Raw genomic sequence first — 19,589 nt, forward strand, 5'->3', positions numbered from 1 at the left:
GCTTACGGTGAGAGAGCACTCTAGCGCCACCTTTCGGCAGCACAGGAATCACTTCCGTTCTGTGTATAACTAAAATTGGTGACGGGCTAAGAATGCAGTTTACACGCTTCGCAACCAACGCACGCTTCCGACACCTCCATTTTTGTTACGCAACAATATGGCCCGAAATGACAATAGACGGTGTTCTGCCTAATGTTCCACAGTCTGAAGTCAGGGAACCTACCTAACCTTTTGGGCTATGCGGGGCACTAAACCGAAACTGACAAAGACCACGTGGAAGCCATGTGCAACGGGTTTTCCATTCCCATTTTTACAGACCCCAACGTGACGCTCCATGGCCTGCAGCCGTTCCGCAAGTATGCGATGCGCGTCAGGGCAGTCAACGCATTTGGCTCCGGCCCCCTCTCTCTTCCCGTGACGCGGACCACCACTCAGGACAGTAAGGAACAACGGCGATTCCTTCGCTTGCCCACGAAAGAACCCTTAAAGGCGTTCCAAGGGGAACGGGCAATGATGCAGTAGAATTATGTCGCTAATTAACCGTATGAACCGGAAAAATATAAATTGTTGACAGCAGTGGTGACGAGCTCCTGGAGTAGCAGGTTTTAAGAAAGCTGAAGGGGTTCTGTATTTAAGAAAACAATAAAAATACTTAAGTCGGCTTTATATGGCCTCCAGGATTATGAATATCAAAATTATATTTCAGACTGACGCGCCAAGTAGCCACAAAAGTGCTTTCGAAGTAGCGTGAAGCCCCTCCTTCCCGTCTCGTTTGGTGCAAGGAAGGAGCCATGATGAAGGTATTATAATGAGATCTCGACATTTCTGCGCTTCCCGGAAGCCTTATTTGAGCAGTCAAAATGCACTGCACGCGTTCCCTCACAAGCGGCACGCGCGAGGAAACTAAAACCTTTGGGTACCACGTCACACCCGGCAGTTGGTTATTCAGTTTTTCTCGAGTCTATTGATACACCTGGATCAAATTCTTGCAGCATTCAAATTCACGGGACAAAAATGCACTAGAACTCACATCTAACTAATTTTTTCAAGAACCTCTTCAGCTTCTTTTTAATCCCCGATCGTCCTGAAAATATGCTACCTTATAATGCCAAGCATGTGCCCATGTCACACTAAGCACCCGCCTGCCACTTGAGAAATATTTTAAAAAAATAAGCGTTCACCCCCAACTTGCAAGCCTACACAACAAAGCAAGCGCTTCTCCATGTCAGCCACCTCTCCGAGCACAAGGCACAAAGCAATGAAGCCCGACCTATCACATGCCCCTCTGCTCATTTACGCTTGAACCCACTTTTCGAGATTACATTAAAGTTTTAGGTGGCCGTTTGCTCGGTACTTTACAGCAAGTCTCCAGACCACTTTGCAAATGCTGGCTTTCTTTTCTTTTGTGTCTTTTTTTTTTGTATGCAAAGACTTCTTTATGTAGAAACGCCCCTACCAATGTGATTCTTTTCCGGCACAATGCCAGAAAAAAAAAAATAACTGGCCATACGTTTAATGAATGCAACTTGCATGCTGTAGTTCCAGGAAAACCAGAGCAGTTCAGAGTGGAACAGGTCACGGACACGACGGTACAACTGCACTGGGAAGAACCCCGGGAACCCAACGGAGTGCTCGTGGAGTACGAGGTACGCGTCCGCCATGCTCCCAACCTCGCAGCATCTCTGTACCTCACCATTGTCTCCTGCGCGTTCATTACGTGCTGGAGCTAGAACAAGCATGGGACGACTTGGACGGTTCTTGTTTAAAAGTCATTTTATGGTTACAGCAGCGCCTGGCATTCTAAAACCTTACCACAATAGACACTGCTCGTCCCAGTGTGTGATTTCCAGTTTCCTGCGCTTTTCTCTCGCATCCAAGGGGCTTCCCTCGAAGCTAGTATAATTAGCGCGGCAAAACGGGTGATTGCGCAACATTTGTTAGTGGGTTGCGGCGTCTGGCGCCAAACGTGAATCTGTACCATATAACTCGAGAGCGCACGGGCTGAAACCCCCGAAATTTACTTCGAGCGACAAAACGGAACAATTAACATTCCAATAGTATAAGAAACCTAGACTAGTGAGCTATAATTAAAGAAAAAAAAAGAAATCCGGTACCAATCTTTCCGGACAGGAAACCAGATAGATCTCCACCTGGTTCAAAGAAAACACCCTGACCCGAGTAATAACACAACGTCGTTGTCATCCGCAAGGTTAGAACTGCAGGAAGAGGGGCTTCAGTCGTCCCTAATCCAGCGTGATCTTTTCACCTTTGACAGGTGCACGAGAATGGAGTCACCTCATACTGTCGGTGAATACAGTAGCAGTACCTAACTGGGTATTAATTGCTTAGTAGGGAGAACATCGTACAAAAATGTGCCAAAGGAAAAAAATGAGGCACAACGTTTCAACAAACAATCTTTCCAGTCTTCCCCCTTTGTAATGGTGCTCAGCAGAATGCCCCCTCTTTGTTACTAACTGGCTCGTTCATTATTTGAGTTTTTTGTTAACAGAGAGGCATGCTAATCAATCGTTCTAGGTGTTGGTGGAGGGCAGCGACGAGGACGGTCCGCGGCCAGGTGCGAAGGCAAACGTGTTGGCCGACAACGACCGGACCGCGACGTTGGAAGACCTCTCTCCCGGACAGAGCTACAAAGCCCTGGTGAGGGCCCTCACCGTTGCGGGGCCGGGACCGTACGCCGTGAGCCACTTCACGACGGCCCCCGCGGGTGAGCTTGCAGTCCGGATGTTGGCAATCTCTGTGCGCCGACAGATTTCATATCCGTCGGATAATAAACTCAGATGTCGTATCGTCGGATGTGCTTCAAGCCCTTCAGATATTCATCAGACATCTATCCGACATGCATCAGATTGAAACAATGATGCCACATCTTCAGATATGCATCAAACCCTCCAGATAGCCATCAGATATCGATCTTAACCGTCGGATATAAATTCAGATGCCTTACCATCAGATATGCATGCCAAACCCTTCAAATATCCATCATATCAATAGGGTATAAAACAAGATATCATATCTTCAGATAGGCATCAAAACCTTCAGGTATCCATCACATCCATTGGATATGAAATGAAATAACATACCATCCGATATGCATACCAAATTCTTGAGATATCCACCACATCCATGGAATATAAATTCAGATGATGCAAATCAAGCCCTTCAGATATCCATCACAGCCACCAAATATAAATCAGATGCCATATCATCAGGTATGCATTAAACTCTTCAGATATCCATCACATCCATCGGATATAAAATAAAACCTTTCATATCACGAGATATGCATAAAATTCTTTGGGTACCTATCACATGCATTGGATATAGAATCGGATTCCATACCATCAGATATGCATCAAATATCTATCCTAGTTATCAGATAAAAAATCAGATGGTATATAATCGGATATACATCAAACCCTTCAGATATCCATTGCATCTATCGGATATAAAATCAGACTTTCACATCACTCGCCATAGACGTGTAATGTGTGTGGCGGAAACTGTATGAAGGTTTGGGAAGAATGAATAGACATCCTTGATATTGGGGGTCAGGGAAGTACTTCTCTGGCAACAAACAGTGTTGTTGAACTTTTGTTGGAATGACTGAAAGCCCAAGTGGCAACCTCCTCTGGCAAAAGCTCATGCCACATCATATTAACTACCTTAATCTCTGCAATGGTGATGTGAAGAAGTAGCAAGAGCACTTATTTATATCCAAATTTGTTTGCATAATAAAAGTAACATTTTATTGACTCTCTTTTTTAACCAGCTCATTGGAAGCTGAAAAAAAAAAGCTGATTTTGTGATTTGTCTTTGCCCATTTTGTATGCTTCTTGAATATGGCTTTCCGTCTTTCAGGGGTCAAATACGAAGATGTCGAAGTTAGCTACGTCTCCGGAGGTCCTTTCAGCGCAACCCTCCGACTGACATTTCCAAAAGACCTAGCACTGAGGCAAGTGGCCAATCACAAACCTCGACGTCCAATAGACCCTTTTTGAAATTCAATCCCATCTGGTGGCTCAGAGAGCAGTTCCACCTTCGACAAACTAATGGTGGTCATGAAACCTTTGGTATGTTTTATTGGGCATCAACACTTTTGCACACAAATGGCAGATGAGAATTGTTTTTCGGTCACCTCATAATTCTTTCTCGATTTGTTTCAGTTTCGATGGTGCGAACGTACAAAGTGCCGACCCATAAGCCCCTTGATTAAATTTCCGCCATCAAAAGGCTTTAGAGCCCAACTTGAGATTAACTAGACCAAAAGCTTATGCAGTCGTCGTATGCATGGTAATTTGTGCATCATGTCGTACCGGCGTCTCAAACGTTACAGGCCTGCCATATTCCCTGCTCGGTATCTTCAGCTTCCTTTGTCAGCCTAGAGAAGGCCGCCATTAGTTTGCAAAAAGATTGAGGTACACCTAAGCATTCCTTACGAGATGTGAATGCGAAAGCATGCAAGCCGCTCGTCCGCTCCCTTTTTCGTCTGCTGCATACTTTACGGCGCTGGTCAGCGCGTGTGCTCCCCTGGGCATGGTGACCTTGGACACTCCATGCCCAGGGGAGCAACGGCCCAATGATGGATACGCAGCGCCCTGGGGTGAATGGTCATGGAAACTGACGAGCGCAGCAGCCAATGGGAGCCCCGTCGACGCGCGCCAGCAAATAACACCAAAGGATCGGGAAAACTATGAGCCGTTTTCGCGCTTCAAACTGATGACATCAGCTCGCTCCAAGAGACCAGTTAATGCTTTCGCATTAAAATGCCATACACCGAGATGATTATAGGGATCAAAGTTGCCAGACTGAATTTGGAAAGGGTCCATTAGAGTTGTAACGAGACCCTTTATCTCTCCCAGTTACTACGAGGTGGTACTCTCCAAGCAAGAGCCAGGCTCGCACGCTGCCCCAAGCTACCCTGTTGCGAAAGTGCATGCTGTGACCAACTCAACTACAGAATACTTCGTCGTAGGGGACGGCCTCTACTACGGCGGGTTTTTCAATGCTCCCCTTCTCCCCAGCACCGGCTACAAAGCTGTCGTGCTTGCGGTCTTTGAAAACAGCCGAGGCAGCGTGAGTAGACCAAGGAACGCACTGGGGGCATACCGTAAATGATTCCATTTTCGCGAGCTCATTGTTTTACAAACCTTAAGATGTGTCAATTTCGGGAATATCTTGCATGCACAAAAATATGTGACTTGGACTGACATGCTACGTTACCATGGTGAATACGTTCGCCAAATAAAAGTTTTTGCAAAATTTTTTAACTTATGAAATTTGCAAAAATTTAGGTTTTCGTAAAAATCTAGTTTACAGTATTTCACGAGCTTCCCGTAGCCGCCAATACGTGATGAAAAATTGTTTACAGCATTCTTGCCTTTGAATTTGAAGAAATTTGTTTAGAACTGTGCATAACACAGCTTTAAACATCAGGTCGACACGGTTTTGCATTAGGTCATACAGAGTTGAACAGCCTTGTATGAACCTTGCTAACAGGAATACCTCGCTATACAGATTTAAATGTTTGGGGATAAACTGGGTAAATAGGTATAGTACATGCATTTTGTCTCGCTATTATGGATTATGTTTATAGACCATTTTTGTGGGGGACGGAAGGAATCCATTTTGCCACGTGCGTCTCCGAGCAAACACGACCGTGGCCAAATGGTTATCGTGCTTGGCCCCCACGCAAAGGGCCGAGGTTCGATACCTGGGGGCGGACGCACCTTTTTGTTACTTTTGCAAATGTCGCGTTCTGGTAAATTCAATTAAGAACCCTGTTGCTTGCTCGAGGTCCGGATAAAACAGGACTGTAGTGAACACTAAATCGTAAAACCTAATACAGGTGCCCCTACACAAGGAGTTTCAATGGCTGCCTTTCCGACGTCCGAGAAAAACGGTCAATGCCAGCGACTGCGTATTCGTGATAACTGAAATAGGCAACAAGACAGCTAGGCATTGTTGAAAAGTTTTATCTCCCGCATCATGATTTTAATTTGTTAAAGTTGCACACCAACTTAAATGAGGAATGTGCGACTTGTAGAGCAGGTCGTAGTCCCATGCATGAACTAGTGCCACTTCCATGAGATGCTATTTTTTTTTTTTTCCCCAGGAGCCCGTGCGGCTAGCATCCAAACCCCTGATCTTCACCACAGGTAGGCCTATGGCTGGCGTTGGAAACTAAAGCAAAGGTACAGTCGTCGACGATATGGACATAAAGCGGGCACCAATGTGCTGGAGCACATACAATATCTTGTAGCTTCTCCTAGTACTGGTAAAAAAAAAAAGCTAACTAGATGTGAGCATTCAGGCAGCATGGGGTCAATCTACGACACCGGTTCACGCTTTAGACCAGAAATTTGGCCGTTGCAGCATGACTGCTAACCTGAAGTCTTTAATATGCATTGTGTAGTATTTATATATGCAAACTCGTGCCAGTGTGATGCTCGCCAGATCGATAACAAGCAGAGGCAAGGATCAAACTTGGTAGTCCTGGGTTCTGCAAAGCAATCTTTCATCCCACGTGTTCAGACACGTCAGACGTGTTGGAGTCACTGACATAGATGTTTCGACAGGTCAGCCGCTTCCCCTAAATCGCCGATCCAAAGCAGTAACGCTTGTCGCGACCTGTGTCTGAGCAAAGCAGTGAAGCTCGATGCCAGAGCGCTGGTGCAAGCCAGTAGAGCTTGACGAGAGAAACCGGAGAATTCTTAAGTCCTTCACAATTTTCTAATGTTCTAAGAACTATGAATCAAATTGAGCGGCGAATGCAGATCACGAATTATTCAAAGTGTCTAATATTCGCGCACCCGTATGAAAAACAGTCACTTTTTATGCGCTTTTTCCATCAGAAATTCAGAGAGAAATGCGAAAGACTGAAGGGGTATAAGTAGAGGAGTACAGGCCTGCTCCAGTATCCCAGTCCATTTTAAAAAAAAAAAGTTGTTTACCGCAAGTCGATTTGCATCTCCAGAGCCTCATGCAAGTTACCTGTATTGGAATTCAATATTCAAAGAACAATATCCGAGCTCCGTTTCCAACCAAACCACGCACTCAGGAGAAGCGCCGGTGCGGCTGGACATTCGTTCGGTGTCCGTGTACCTGTCCCTGTGGATCCTGGTACCGGTGGCCATAGCCCTCAGTCTTGTGGTCATCACCACCACTGTCCTGGTGCTCTTACTCCGCAGGTGAGTCCACACGACGAACGCTGCCCCTCGGGCCATTTCAATATGTGCAGCCTTTGTCGAACTGCGGGCATTTCGGTTAGGACTTGAATCCGCTGGGAAGGGAACCCTCACATGAAGAGATTAATCACGGGGATATGCCATTACGGCATACAGGAAGGCTCGTAGTGTTGAGCAGTCTCCACTTTTATTGTATGCGAGTCAATCCGACTCCTCGAACTTCCAGAGCCGACAGGTCGTAGTATAGCGTCCGTTAATCGCGGTGCACTTAATGGGTCATGCTTAGAACTAGTCTCTTCCTGACACCTGTCCCATAACACCACAATGATGACAGATCTGCAACTTACCCTCACCACGCCGTAACATTCAGGCTCGGGTAACGACCGAGCACATAATGACTAGGGATGTCGCGAACCTGCCCAGGTCCGAGTTCGACCAAGTTCAACATTTTCAAACTTTCAACGTGATGTTGTACAAAGGTTAGACCAAAAGCGAACTTTTTTGTGCATGCGCGAAAATGGAAAGAAACGAGCCGACACCACCTGGCGGAGGAAAAGTGCAATATTTGGTGGGTGTATTGCAGCGCTGGTTCACATTACTAACTAACGAAAGTGTTAAAAGTACTCATTTTTGCTTTCATATCATGTAAACATAGCTAATCATTGTATAAATTATAAGATAAACTACTTTCTAAATTATTTCTTTCCCTTAGATTTGAAATCTTTGTGTGGAAGCTGGGCAACACTGTCCATGTGTCCAACTTTGCCACCTTGCCAAAAGTTCAAGGGTTCGCCGAACCAGTCGAACTTCGAAGTTTCATGAAAGTTCGCGGCATACCTAATTACGACCTCTCGCAATATTTTACGGCAAGAGGAGAATGCACTGGCATGCTGGCAGCGTTTCTGAGGTGGACCTGGAGCTGCATTTCCCTAGAGCAAAGGTTTTTGCGGTACTTGTGAGATCAGACGTACACACCATCTACGAGAAACTATGGTTTACGACGTCGTCAAAAGCTTGTTGAGACAACAATGACTGAATGATGCACAAAAAAACAGCGACCAGGAAATGTACGGAAATTGAGTGTGTTTCGCGGCTGCCTGACAGACAGCACTAGTGCATTCTCTCATCGCAAGAGGTCCCGAGAAGTTTTGAGGTGCCAGTCGTAAGCAGTTGCAGGTGTGTGGACCAACTTCGCAACTTCCGTCTCTCGTGTCAACAAACGCAGGCAGGAGTTTGACGTGACGCTGCACGATCCAGTTTTCGACGAGCCAGTGATGCGCGCCGACTCGAGTGCGTGTTCCTCCGACGAGGAGCCTCCGAAACCGCTGGCGGACTACGAGGCCAGTCCAAACGTCCCGCGGATTGACTGGCAGACCTTCCAGAGCACCTACATGTGAGGGGTAGGGCCGGCCGGTGCACCGCCTATTCCGGCGCGAGCCCGGCTCCGTTCCGGCTCGGGACGACCAGACTTCCCCGTGGTCCCGTGACGGCCGCTCTCGTCTCGTGGCAACACCTGCGCGAGCGTCGGGCAACTGAGTGTCAGGCGCGCGCTCTTTCCACCGCCGTACTTCCACTTACAAAAAAAAAATTTTAAAATGTCTCGATCTGATTAACTTGGAGATTCACAGAATGTGTTGTGAATGAGCGGGGCACGTGCTGTATGCGTGCGTGACGTCATGCTGGGTCGTGCCATGTCACGTGCCCCTATGGGACAACATTCCTCGTGCGACCACAACCCGTGCGTCGGTCGAACGTGACGGACGAGCGTAATGCGTCGATTTTCTCGTGAAACCCCGCACCAACAGATTGTGTGCTATGAAGTTGGCAGTGACCCCTCATCTCCAGAGTCCTAAAATGTATGGAATGTGGTATTTAAACGAAGCGATTGTATACGTTTGTTCGGGACATTAAACGGTCGTTCGGGGAGCGACGAACACATTGTTCACTCATTTGCCCACCGAAGTTAGCTGGAAAGTTGACGTCGCGCGAGACCGCGACTCGACGCCGCCTTGTCACGTGACCATGTCGTGCGACGTCAGGTCACCGGACGTCGATTTCTCTGCCAAATTTAGCGGAAAACTTTATGTCACAAGACACGGCATCGCGGCGTCGAGTTGTGGTGGCCCCCGATGCACACGACATTACGCTATGTCGATTTTCACGCCAAATGTAGAGGAGAAAGCCTTGGACGGACAAATATTAAAGATTAAGGGTTTACTTTAAAAAGCACTCCATGCTTTAATACGGGTAGACATTCACGGAGAGGAGGAGACAAGATTGCACGGGGACATCAAAACACTGAGATCTGGTTGGAATGATTTGGGGGTAGAAGCAAAGCCAGCTGCCTCTGTCTCTAGTCACTCTTTGAACGTGTTCTTAGAGCAAGGAGAGATGAAGGCGGCCACCTTTGCATCTACCCGTTAACTATTCCAACCAGGGCTTGGTGTTCTAATGTCCTTGCATACTCTCACCTCCTCCCCCCCTTCGATTTCTCGCCGTATACCGAGCAAGTCCTACGTGCCAAAGCGAGCATCTGTCCCTTCTTCGTACACCCAAAGATTTGCCAGTCTTTACTGGCTACAGATCAATTTGTTCACGAGGAAGCGCCCGCTCCCAAATTTTGTTGCGCAACTGCATGTGGGCGCTTGAAACTTAGCAAATAGAGTAAAAAACGGCCAAAAAACTAAAAGCTAAGAGTTTATCCTTTCTGTCATTCTCTTCCACTGCAGCAAGATGCCACCGATCAGATCAGCCAGTAAACAAGTTGTCGTCCCGTGCCCACAACAGATACCGTGCGACCACCGTGATGAAACGACTTTATGACAACTACCGTGATCTCGGCGGATCGCATCGGAAACCCTGCAGCAGGAAGGCCGGCCCACAAACCAGTTTCGGCTCAATAAAGGACACCATTGTTTCGTTTTTGAATGAGGCATAATCACTGGATTGGATTGGATGGGAAATGTCGGTCCACACAACAAATGATGTCAGTCCAATAAAAGCAGTTTCTATTATCATTCAATTTTTTTAATGAGGCATGATCATGGGATTGGATTAGACGGTTGGTCTAATGAAGGCAACTTACACTTTCATTCAACTTTCGAATGAAGAATAAAAGCTAGGGACGTCGCAAACTTTTGGTGAACACGAGGATTGAGTGGTTCAAGGAGCCTTCAAACAGTTATTGATATTCGACAAGGATGGATGGAGGGATGCTAATGGCTGTACCCTTTATAATAGGTGGTCGCTTGTGCCACCTAGTCTACAAACTGTTCAGATGTTTCTAGAGAGTGTTTGACCACTGTTCAAAAGTTTGACTTTTGAACATTATTGCCTAACTCTACACAAAAATCTCAAATTAAAAAAATAAAAACTTATCTCAGTTTATTTAATATTATAGACCATGAGTACTAATGTTTATGGCATCATAAAAGCAAAAATATAATATTTTAATGATTCAGTTAGTTTGACTTGACCTAGGCATATTCGCAACATCCCTAACGATCACTGGATTGGATTGGACAGGACACGCCGGCCCACAAACCAAATGGCGTCCTGTCTAATAAAGCAATTTTCCACTACCACCTCTGAATGAGGAATGACCCCTGGATTGGAATGAATTGGATGGGAGACAAGGCACAAACCAATCCGACCCGACGTCTGCTAGTAGATTCCTGTCGGAGGAGTGTTGCCAAACAGCAGGCTCCATGAGATGGGCGTCTGCCAGGGACCTGTGCGGCCACAGCGTTCCTCTCCGTCCTTGAGCGGCTGCGTGAAAAAAAAGAATTGTAGAGGCCTTCTACTTCACGTGAAGATAGAGGACCAACGAAGCTGTTATTTCTATGACGTCTAGGATGATGCCTAGAGGACGACATCTAGGACGACATCTAGGACGACCTCAAGGACGACTTCTAGGACAACGTCACGGACAACCTTAAGGATGATTTCTAGGACGACCTCGAGGACGACACCTAGAGGATGACGTCTAGGACGACCTCAAGGACGACTTCCAGGACAATGCCTAGAGGACAACCTCAAGAACGACCTCGAGGACGATGCCTAGAGATGATAACAAGGGATCAGGACATCACTATCTATTAATGCCAAGGAAGGCTGACTCGTGCATTTTTTACCAGATCCTAGCGCATAACAGCTTCGCTGTAAAAAGTGAAGTTAAGGGGAAAACAGTTGATCGACAATGAGGGTGAATCACGATCGCCTGGGGTTTTGCGAAATGAAAGAAGAGAAGGATGTAAATATCAGATACAAAAACAGTGTGTCTGTGAACTAAAGTTGTCCAGGGCATAGGCTGATTGCAGATTTCTGAGCGTTTTACCTCGTTGCAAAGCACACAGATGCTTTTCGGATATTCTTTTGTTTCTAGAAGACGTGATTTGTACCTACTTCCCATCGCCAATTAGTGCACTAATGCCCTAATTGGCGATCAGCAGAAACAAAAAAATGGGTTAAGAAAGGTTAAACTGTACAAACAAAATAGAGCAAACGAGATAAGGAATCAAATGGCACAAGTGAGATGAGGATAAAGGGACTATCACTTTGAGTTTGTTTTCAGTTTCGTGTAGAAACTGATGTCTAGACGCACAGTTATTTCTGCGGAATGCCAATTTGTTCTTGACCAGTGTACATCATAAGAGACCTACGGGAAAAAAGAAAAGTCAAAACTGGGCCCTTCGTTGAGATTCTACCGTAAATATTTTTAGCCAATGTTTGACCGTGAAAATATGATTGGTGGAGGGTGAGTGGGTGGAGCCCTCACCTGGCAGAGGTGCAGCCATTCGTCCAATCGATCGGCAAGCAAGATGGCGTCTGGAGTGTTGTCGCCTTCCGAGCAGTACACCAGCAGAAGCACCACGGGAATCTCGTCTGACACGCTAAACATCCAACAGAAAACACATTTTCAAAATTTTACTTACTGATCTCAAAATATTTAAAATCGAATGTGATGTCTTCCAATCATTATATAAAGAAAGAATTTGCAAATTGTAAACCGTCGGCTACGTATAGGAAGTCGTCACTGGACGCCATATTTGTGGGTGCTCTTTAAAGTGCATGCTCAGAACGAGCTCACATTAATAGGCTGCTAAGACCGGCAATCTTGATGGTGTGGAATGCACGCTGAAAAAGAACTGTGGAAGCTCGCCGTCAGCACGCGCTCAACAGTCGCGCACACAGCTATGACCGCCAGTGAATACTCCCTATAGACCTGTTCTTCAAGGGCGCCGCCATCTTGAATTGTCGTCACTTCCAGTATGGGCGAAAACATTGTTTTGCCGTCGCCAAGCCAGTAGAAGACACTTGGGATATAAGCGTAACCGTCACCTATTATCGTTTTGCCTCCCCCTTATTTTTTTAACTAGTTACAGGTTGAAACGCTTTAGACTTTTTTCGCCGCCCATACCGGATATGCTAATTAGGTGGCTGGGGAAGAGAGTACACAGAAAAGGTCTGTAGAGCGACAGTCTTTTGATTTGAGCTGGGAATTTTGTTCTTGCAAGTCACCCCCAAAGGTAAAGATCCCCAAGGATGCATGCTGTGCACACCAGCAGACGATAACAAACTGCACAACTGCCAAACGCAGAAACAAAGTTAAAAGGGGCAAGTGCACAGTACACCAGAGGGAAGTGACCTCACAATCTCCGAGCCTAATTCGTACATTTTTGCATCCCGCGATAACTGGGACACAATCACACGTTCACCAACCAAAAACCCAGATGAATAAAGCAAAAAGGTAATATTGGAAGGCTCACCATTTTTCGAGAAGGGAGCGAGTAATGCCCGACCCTGGCATGAGCAGCACACCGTGAGAGCTCTGTTCGTGAGTGACGGGATCTTGCTTTTCCAGCTTATTCCAGCAGAGGGCACCCAAGTCTCCCTGCACCTGCTGAGTCACTGCCGGGGAACAGTAGTAGTGCACAGAGTACCTGCAAATGTAGCGTGAATACTTGTCAATTCGGAAGGTGTACGTTCGTGTGTTATTCCAACACAATTTGCACTTCCTCGTTCCAACAAGTCTCTTAAATTTACTTTGCAATTCAAGTGCTGTGCCAGAGTTGAATGTTCCTTGCTTGAGTTTTCACAGTGGAGCGGCTAAGGGCTAGTTTCCCCAGTATCGTGTTTGCGGGCAAACAAATGTCAACACAAAACTCTGGAGAGCTTTTGAAAGAGCTAAAATTCAAATCGGACTAAACTTTGTAGTAGTTGTAGCGCACTACTTCTCCCAAAATTCTCGAGGCTTACCGTAAAATACCGGAAATACCGAGCACCTGCCCGTTCTATTTGGAAAATATACAAGGGACGTATCTTTGTGTGTTGTTAACCGAAGGAGTGACCATCCCCCAATTTTACACAATTATCTCCAAATTTTAAGTAACCACTTGCATGGCACTAAAAAAACAAAACAAAAAAAAACTTTTTGACGTATGGCCAACACAAAGATTCAGAAACACTACTAGTAGCCTTAAAACCCTCCCGTACACCCGTCGGCATAAACACAGCTTTGTTTCTTTGCACGCTGCACAGCACACGTCTGGTAGTCGGATGCTCGGAGCAAATAACCGCACCGACGTGACCGTTGAAGATTTCGAGTCCCGCATCCCGTACAGCACATCTTTCTTTTTACCTCGCGACTGGGCGAAGCCCTCGGCACACTCACTTTGGCAAGTCCGACGGGTCGGTGTACTGCGAGAGGCAGCTGGAAAGCATGACCACCAGTCGAAAGCGTTCCTGCTTCATCCAGTCGGTCAGGAACTGGCGGTACTCGGTCCTCGAGTTCTGAAATCAAAAACCAAAACCAAAAAGGGTGGCCTTGGACAAAGAAAGAAAAAACAGATTGCCGACGCAAGATCTTCAGCTTTTGACTTACCGGTGACACCGGTGTCCTCTGTTGGACCAGCAAGAGCTTGCTGCCGTGGCACACGTACACTGCACCAAAGCGAGCGTTTTGGTGAGCGCCCATAAGCCGCGGTCACACACAGCGCAGTCTGCGGACGCCGTTTGCGGCGTGTTTGTTCCTTGTATGACGGTTCTATCGCACTGGTTGTACAAACACTGTCAGCAGACATGTTTGGAGCATGCAAACTTACGAGCGACGACCTCCTCTAGGCTTGTGAGATTGTCATAGCAGCTGCATCTGTACGTGGCTCGCATGCGACGTCGTTGCAAAACGAATTCGGCTGTGCGAGTTACACGCCGTAGGAGCTAATGTCACTGGATTCTGGGAAAGTGACGCCAAGCTCCCCGTATAGTCGCCATTTTGGTTCATGAAGTGAGCAGTTTCTCCTCGACCTCTCCTTTCTTGGTGGGCCGATCCAAATTTCCGGTGACCGGTTGCATTTTAAAGACATTTCTTGAATACCGAGATTTAGTTCTCCACACCGACGAAACAAGCGCGCGTCTTCGTGCCGCCACCACACGCGGCGTCGGTGCTTGGTGGCATCGAAAAAGAATGTTCCTGTCTTGAAATATGCAAGAGCAACAATATCATTGTAAGAGATCTCTGGAGACAAGCGTGACTAATAAACTGATTGCATGCACAGTGCCAAGGACGCTTATATTGGCGAGGAACGCTTTCAGTACGGTGATGCTCCACGGCGATCTTGGCACGGCTGGTTCAGCACAACCTTTTCGAAGCTTCGAAGATTTCAACGGACCAAAATGGCAATTGCCATGGCAACCGAGAGCGATGAGCAAATCACCTTGCAAGGTTTGGTCATCAGTACGTTAGTATCTCTTTGTGTCCGACTACCAGACAGGGAAGACAATGGATCTACCTTCCCAGCATCCAGCGACTTTGGTAGAAGCTATGTGCACAGCAGCAAGGTCCTTCGCGATGGATAAAAATGTGGTGCCAGTGCAAGCCATCCATCTATAGGGAATGCTGACGCCCAAGGAGGTCATAACGGGCAGAAGGTGGTGTCCGTATCCCCCTTACATGGAGCGAAGTGTAACCGAAGTAGGCGTGGCCACAAATTGTCCCCTTGGTCGCTCGGTAAGGGTAGGCATCGAGCATGCGCGCACGCGCGGGCCACGCGCCGCGCGCAGTCCAATGCGGAGAGCAAATAGTCTGCTTCCTGCGCAGGGGTTACGGTGACGTCAGAACGACGCCGAGTTCTGATTGGCTTTGATTGGAAGAACAGGGGGTAGACCTCAAAGCTAGATGCCTTGAGGTCTACCCACTATTTTGTTTTAATTAACCGATGAAAGCTCGGTGTTCTGACATCATTGCAATTTCTCACCACTGAAATAGGTGCCGGCAGCGCCCGTGCGTGCTTCCCTCCGCGCGCCTCGCCATTGGCGCTCCGCAATAGCCCCTCCTCCTCCCCTCTCCTAGGCCCCTCCCCTCTTTATAGGCCACGCCAGCGGCAGACCAGCGACATCAGTACCGCAGGCGAACTTGCGCTGCGCATGTGATGCGAGCAGCGGTGCAGACTCACCTTGGCACGCTGTAGCGAGTCTCTGATCGCCGACTCTGTACGGATTTCCCCCAACCAGCGGTAGCAGGGCAGTGGAGTGGATGTAGCCGACGAGCTCTGTCTCCAGCGTTGACAGGAGCAAGTCGACGGCCAACTGGGCCGCGTTCCCCACCGACACCACGGGCTGTAACGAAGTTGACAATGTTCCGATTGCTTCAATGTGGCTCCGAATCGAAACGTTACTAAAGAAACCAGCCACTATGTTGTACTCACAAATACCAGCACGTATTCCTGCCATGACTTGTCTTTGTAAGCTTGTAAAGGAACGAACATAGTGGAAGCGAGATGGGATGACAGGGCGCTTTTTCCGCTTTTCCTTTACGAGCGATGCGCCGCCGAGAAGCACAGATAAGTCGCGGATAAGTCGGATAAGTAGCCTACTAAACCACGTTGGACGAAACAATCCATTAGTAGCCAGAGCCAGTTACGGAATGCGTTCGTTCATTCCGTTCGATCATTTCACAACGTTCATGACGTCACAGTCAGCAGTCCACAACCCATGAATAAACGAACGTTACTGTAGGCGTGAAGGGAAAACAGAACGGAGCTGACGAAGTGGACGAAGCTGGAAGGCTGTGTTAACTATCAACTTGATTCCGAAGTCCTGACGTTTCGCGAGATCCTTGAAACATAGACGAGATTTTGCTCAAAAAGAACGCGAAGCGTACAAGACAATGACCCGGTAAACGAATACACGGATCCATCCCAGACGAGCCATGGACGGTGTACAGCTCAAAGTCGCCACACAGGTCGAGAACATCAAACGGTTCCAAGAGGCCATCGCCAAGAGCGGCCAACTGAGCCGCGGCATGTGCGGCATCCTGTCCTCTTTCGACGACCGACTCATGAAGCTCGAGCGCACCATCCTGCCTGTCTACCACGAAACCGGGAACCTGCAGCGACGCCAGGAAAACATCGACAAGACGCTCACGCTGCTCGAAGAAGTCGTGTCCCTCTACACCGTCTCCCAGCAGGCAGAGCCCAAGATCGCCAAGGGACCCGGAGACCTCAAGCCGTTCATCGAGGCCCTGGAGCAAATCGAGACTGCTCTCGAGTACTTCGAGCGCCACAGCCCACATAACCCGGAGGCGGCTTTGCTGCAGTCTCTTTTCTCAACTGGCGCCTCCAGCTTGCAAACAGAATTCGAAGCTTTACTGGCCCGCCACAGTCGGCCCATAACCCCAGTTGCCATCCTGGACATGGTAGACGCCGACGAGGCACCCGCGGCCCAGTACGAGCCGCTCCCTCCTCGAGTAGTCGAAGACCTGGCGCTGATGTCCGCCTGGCTTCGAAAGAGAAACTTGACGCAACATCTCGACATCTACGCACGACTGCGATCGCGCAACCTTCAGCGCTCCATGCAAGGACTCCGGGAACACCAGAAGGCCGGCTCGGGCACGAGTGGGTCCCTAGCCCCGCCGCACGGACCCGGGTCATCGCCCCAGCTGGGTGGTCGGAAGAGCAGGGTACCGCGGAAACTCCACGAAGCCCTGATGCGAGGCCTACGGCGCGGCAGCGAAGCAACACCGGCCGAGGCGCCTAGAGATGATCTAGTCGACCAAGAAGTCGACGCCTACCTGACTGCCCTAACGGCGCTTTGCAAACTCATGCAAAGCGAACGGACCCTGCTACAACAGGTCCTCGGGTCAGCAGACGGCAAGGAGCCTGCTGCCCTGCCACTCGAACGTGTCGTGCTTCCAGCTTTAGAAGCCACCACGGCCGAGGGTGAAGCGTTAGCAAACCGAGTCAAAAGATGTGTGGCACGTCATGACTTCGTCACCGTTCTCTGCCTCTTCCCGGTCCTGCAGCACGTTCGAGCGCTTCGTAGGGACTATGATGCTCTCCTGGCTGGACCTACGGGACAGCCGGGCACAGCGGCGGCGGCGAGGCTCCCCGGACTGGCAGTTACTTTGCAGACAACGCTCAACAAGGCTCTCGAGGAACTCGTGGACAGTGTCAAGAGCGACCCGGAGGGCAAGATGCCTCGAGACGGCACAGTCCACGAACTCACCAGCAACGTAATGGTGGTGCTCGAACAGCTGCTGGGATTCGTCGAAGCCGCCGGCGCGGTGCTTGCCGTCTGGGACCTGGCGTCCTTCAGCCAGAGCCGCGATCCTAACAGAGCGGCCCTAGCCCAGTACGTTACACGGGTGTTGTCCGCTCTGAATTTGACGCTACACAACAAGAGTGCCAAGTACGAGGACACTGCACTCCAAGCTGTCTTCAGGCTCAACAATCTGCATTATGTTCTGCGGGCCCTAACTCGTTCGGGGCTCCTGGAGGTGGTGGAAGGCTATGAGTCGTCCCTCGGCCAGCAGTATCTGGACCAGATCCGCGACCAGAAGAGACTCTACTCGCAGAGCTGGAGTCGTGTCTTGCACTACGTACTAGAAGTAGATCGGCCTCTGTCGCCGAGTGCCAAGCTCAAGGACAAAGACCGACAGACCATCAAGGACAAGTTCACCGGCTTCAATCGAGAACTGGACGAACTCTTCAGGGTCCAGAAAGCCTATGCAGTGCCCGACGTGGAGCTGCGAGAGAGCCTGAAACGCGACAACAAGGAGTTTGTGCTGCCAAAGTACAAACTCTTCTACGACAAGTACACGGCAGTGCCATTCACAAAGAACCCAGACAAGTATCTGAAGTACAGTCCGCTAGACGTCTCCAACCTTATAGACCGTTTCTTCGACGCCGCAGCCTGAAAAGGGAGACAAGTCTGCAAGCTTGTTTTGAGCGGTCGTCACCCATTTATTTCCGAGCTCTCCTGACCTCTTCTTCATGCTGACCAAGGGAGGGTCATGGGTTGTGGGTTCTGCAGGTATGTCATGACCACAGCAGAAATGGACAGCCTGCACAAGGTTATACAACAAAAGTATTAATGCAGGGGAATTGGGAGGGAGGTAACATTGGCACAAGTGGAATCATCAAAAGCATTACGGCCAGCAGAAAGCTGTTTGAATTGTCTGCCGTTACTTTGCAGTTCGTTGAATGTCTTCTTTTGCAAGGGCAAAGACCAGCATGATCGCATATTTCTTTGGACTATATTTATTTGGACACGAATAAAAAGGGTACTCGCATAAAACTGCTGAGGATCTGTTTGGTGTCGTCATTGACCCTGGAGTTTGCGAAGCTAATGCTGGAGCAATATAGGGCTACCCAGGCACACCACTTCAGCTGTAAAAAATTAAAAAAAAAAAAAAAAAAAAAAAACTTGAAACATGCTAAACGAACGCAACCGGAAAGCTTGAAACTTGGAAGATTCCGAGAGGATACCTTGAGCATGAGACCGCACATGCTGAAGATCATTGAGAGCACATTCATGTAGTCCGGCGTCGGGTCGTCGCCAGGCGTTCCAGCCGCTGGGATTTTATACCTGTGAAAGATTTAAAGGTGATATGTCCTTTTCAGCGGGGTTTCCGCCTACAAAAAGAGCAACTTGACTGAGGCTACGGTGCTACGGTTTTGTACCTGACAATCTTGTCTGGACGCCGAGGATCGTTGACGTTGTTGGAATGCATCTTTAAAGATTTGTGGTGCGGGATAAGAGGAATAAAGAAAAAAAAAAAGCTATGCCCTGTTATTAAATTACTCGATTCTCGACCTGATCGGCGAAAAACTACGAATGCACACCAGCCATTGCTGGTCTAAATTAAATAAAAATGGGGATGTACGAAACTTAATGTGCGTTTTTTTTATTGGGCGGTGAGGCGCGCCACAGCTTGAAGTCATGCGTACATCCACACAAAATAAACATAAAGAGTTTGAAATGATTAACACAAGCACTGGTTATGTCAATCACTTAAAATATTAGCTTATTTTTTACCGTAGAGTTATTGTGTTTTATCACCAACATGGAACCTAAACTCCTGAACCACTGTCCTGAACTAACAGA

The 19,589-nt window shown here is 48.2% G+C and overlaps 4 protein-coding genes across 5 annotated transcripts; 2 read left to right on the forward strand and 2 right to left on the reverse strand.

The window, feature by feature from the left end:
* Positions 1-304: 304 nt before the first annotated feature.
* Positions 305-10,133, forward strand: LOC8024478 (receptor-type tyrosine-protein phosphatase kappa). 2 transcript variants are annotated; one of them, XM_042289379.1, is made up of 9 exons: positions 305-439; positions 1,540-1,646; positions 2,536-2,725; positions 3,880-3,973; positions 4,881-5,094; positions 6,134-6,176; positions 7,079-7,208; positions 8,431-8,605; positions 9,935-10,133. In XM_042289379.1, exons 1-8 carry the CDS (start codon positions 364-366, stop codon positions 8,600-8,602), a joined length of 1,026 nt encoding a protein of 341 aa, XP_042145313.1. In that variant the 5' UTR covers positions 305-363; the 3' UTR covers positions 8,603-8,605; positions 9,935-10,133. The 2 variants fall into 2 exon arrangements, with proteins under 2 accessions (XP_042145313.1, XP_029847170.4); XM_029991310.4 differs by having other exon boundaries at positions 8,431-8,598.
* Positions 7,376-16,071, reverse strand: LOC8024479 (proteasome assembly chaperone 2). Its single transcript, XM_002405973.4, has 8 exons — positions 15,911-16,071; positions 15,659-15,821; positions 14,089-14,147; positions 13,879-13,997; positions 12,974-13,147; positions 11,983-12,097; positions 10,850-10,973; positions 7,376-8,718 (listed from the first exon to the last, which is right to left on the reverse strand). Exons 1-7 carry the CDS (start codon positions 15,968-15,970, stop codon positions 10,869-10,871), a joined length of 795 nt encoding a protein of 264 aa, XP_002406017.2. The 5' UTR covers positions 15,971-16,071; the 3' UTR covers positions 7,376-8,718; positions 10,850-10,868.
* Positions 16,072-16,413: 342 nt separating this feature from the next.
* On the forward strand, positions 16,414-18,786 carry LOC8024480 (exocyst complex component 7). The gene has a single exon (XM_002405974.5). It carries the CDS (start codon positions 16,414-16,416, stop codon positions 18,397-18,399), a length of 1,986 nt encoding a protein of 661 aa, XP_002406018.1. The 3' UTR covers positions 18,400-18,786.
* On the reverse strand, positions 18,422-19,359 carry LOC8024481 (PAT complex subunit Asterix). Its single transcript, XM_029991280.3, has 4 exons — positions 19,166-19,359; positions 18,971-19,070; positions 18,774-18,871; positions 18,422-18,546 (listed from the first exon to the last, which is right to left on the reverse strand). The coding sequence occupies exons 1-4, from the start codon at positions 19,213-19,215 to the stop codon at positions 18,474-18,476; spliced, it is 321 nt and encodes a 106-aa protein (XP_029847140.1). The 5' UTR covers positions 19,216-19,359; the 3' UTR covers positions 18,422-18,473.
* Positions 19,360-19,589: the final 230 nt, after the last annotated feature.

The sequence above is a fragment of the Ixodes scapularis genome, unplaced genomic scaffold (genome assembly GCF_016920785.2).
Source record: "Ixodes scapularis isolate PalLabHiFi unplaced genomic scaffold, ASM1692078v2 PGA_scaffold12__126_contigs__length_90152505, whole genome shotgun sequence".
Classification (NCBI taxonomy): domain Eukaryota; kingdom Metazoa; phylum Arthropoda; class Arachnida; order Ixodida; family Ixodidae; genus Ixodes; species Ixodes scapularis.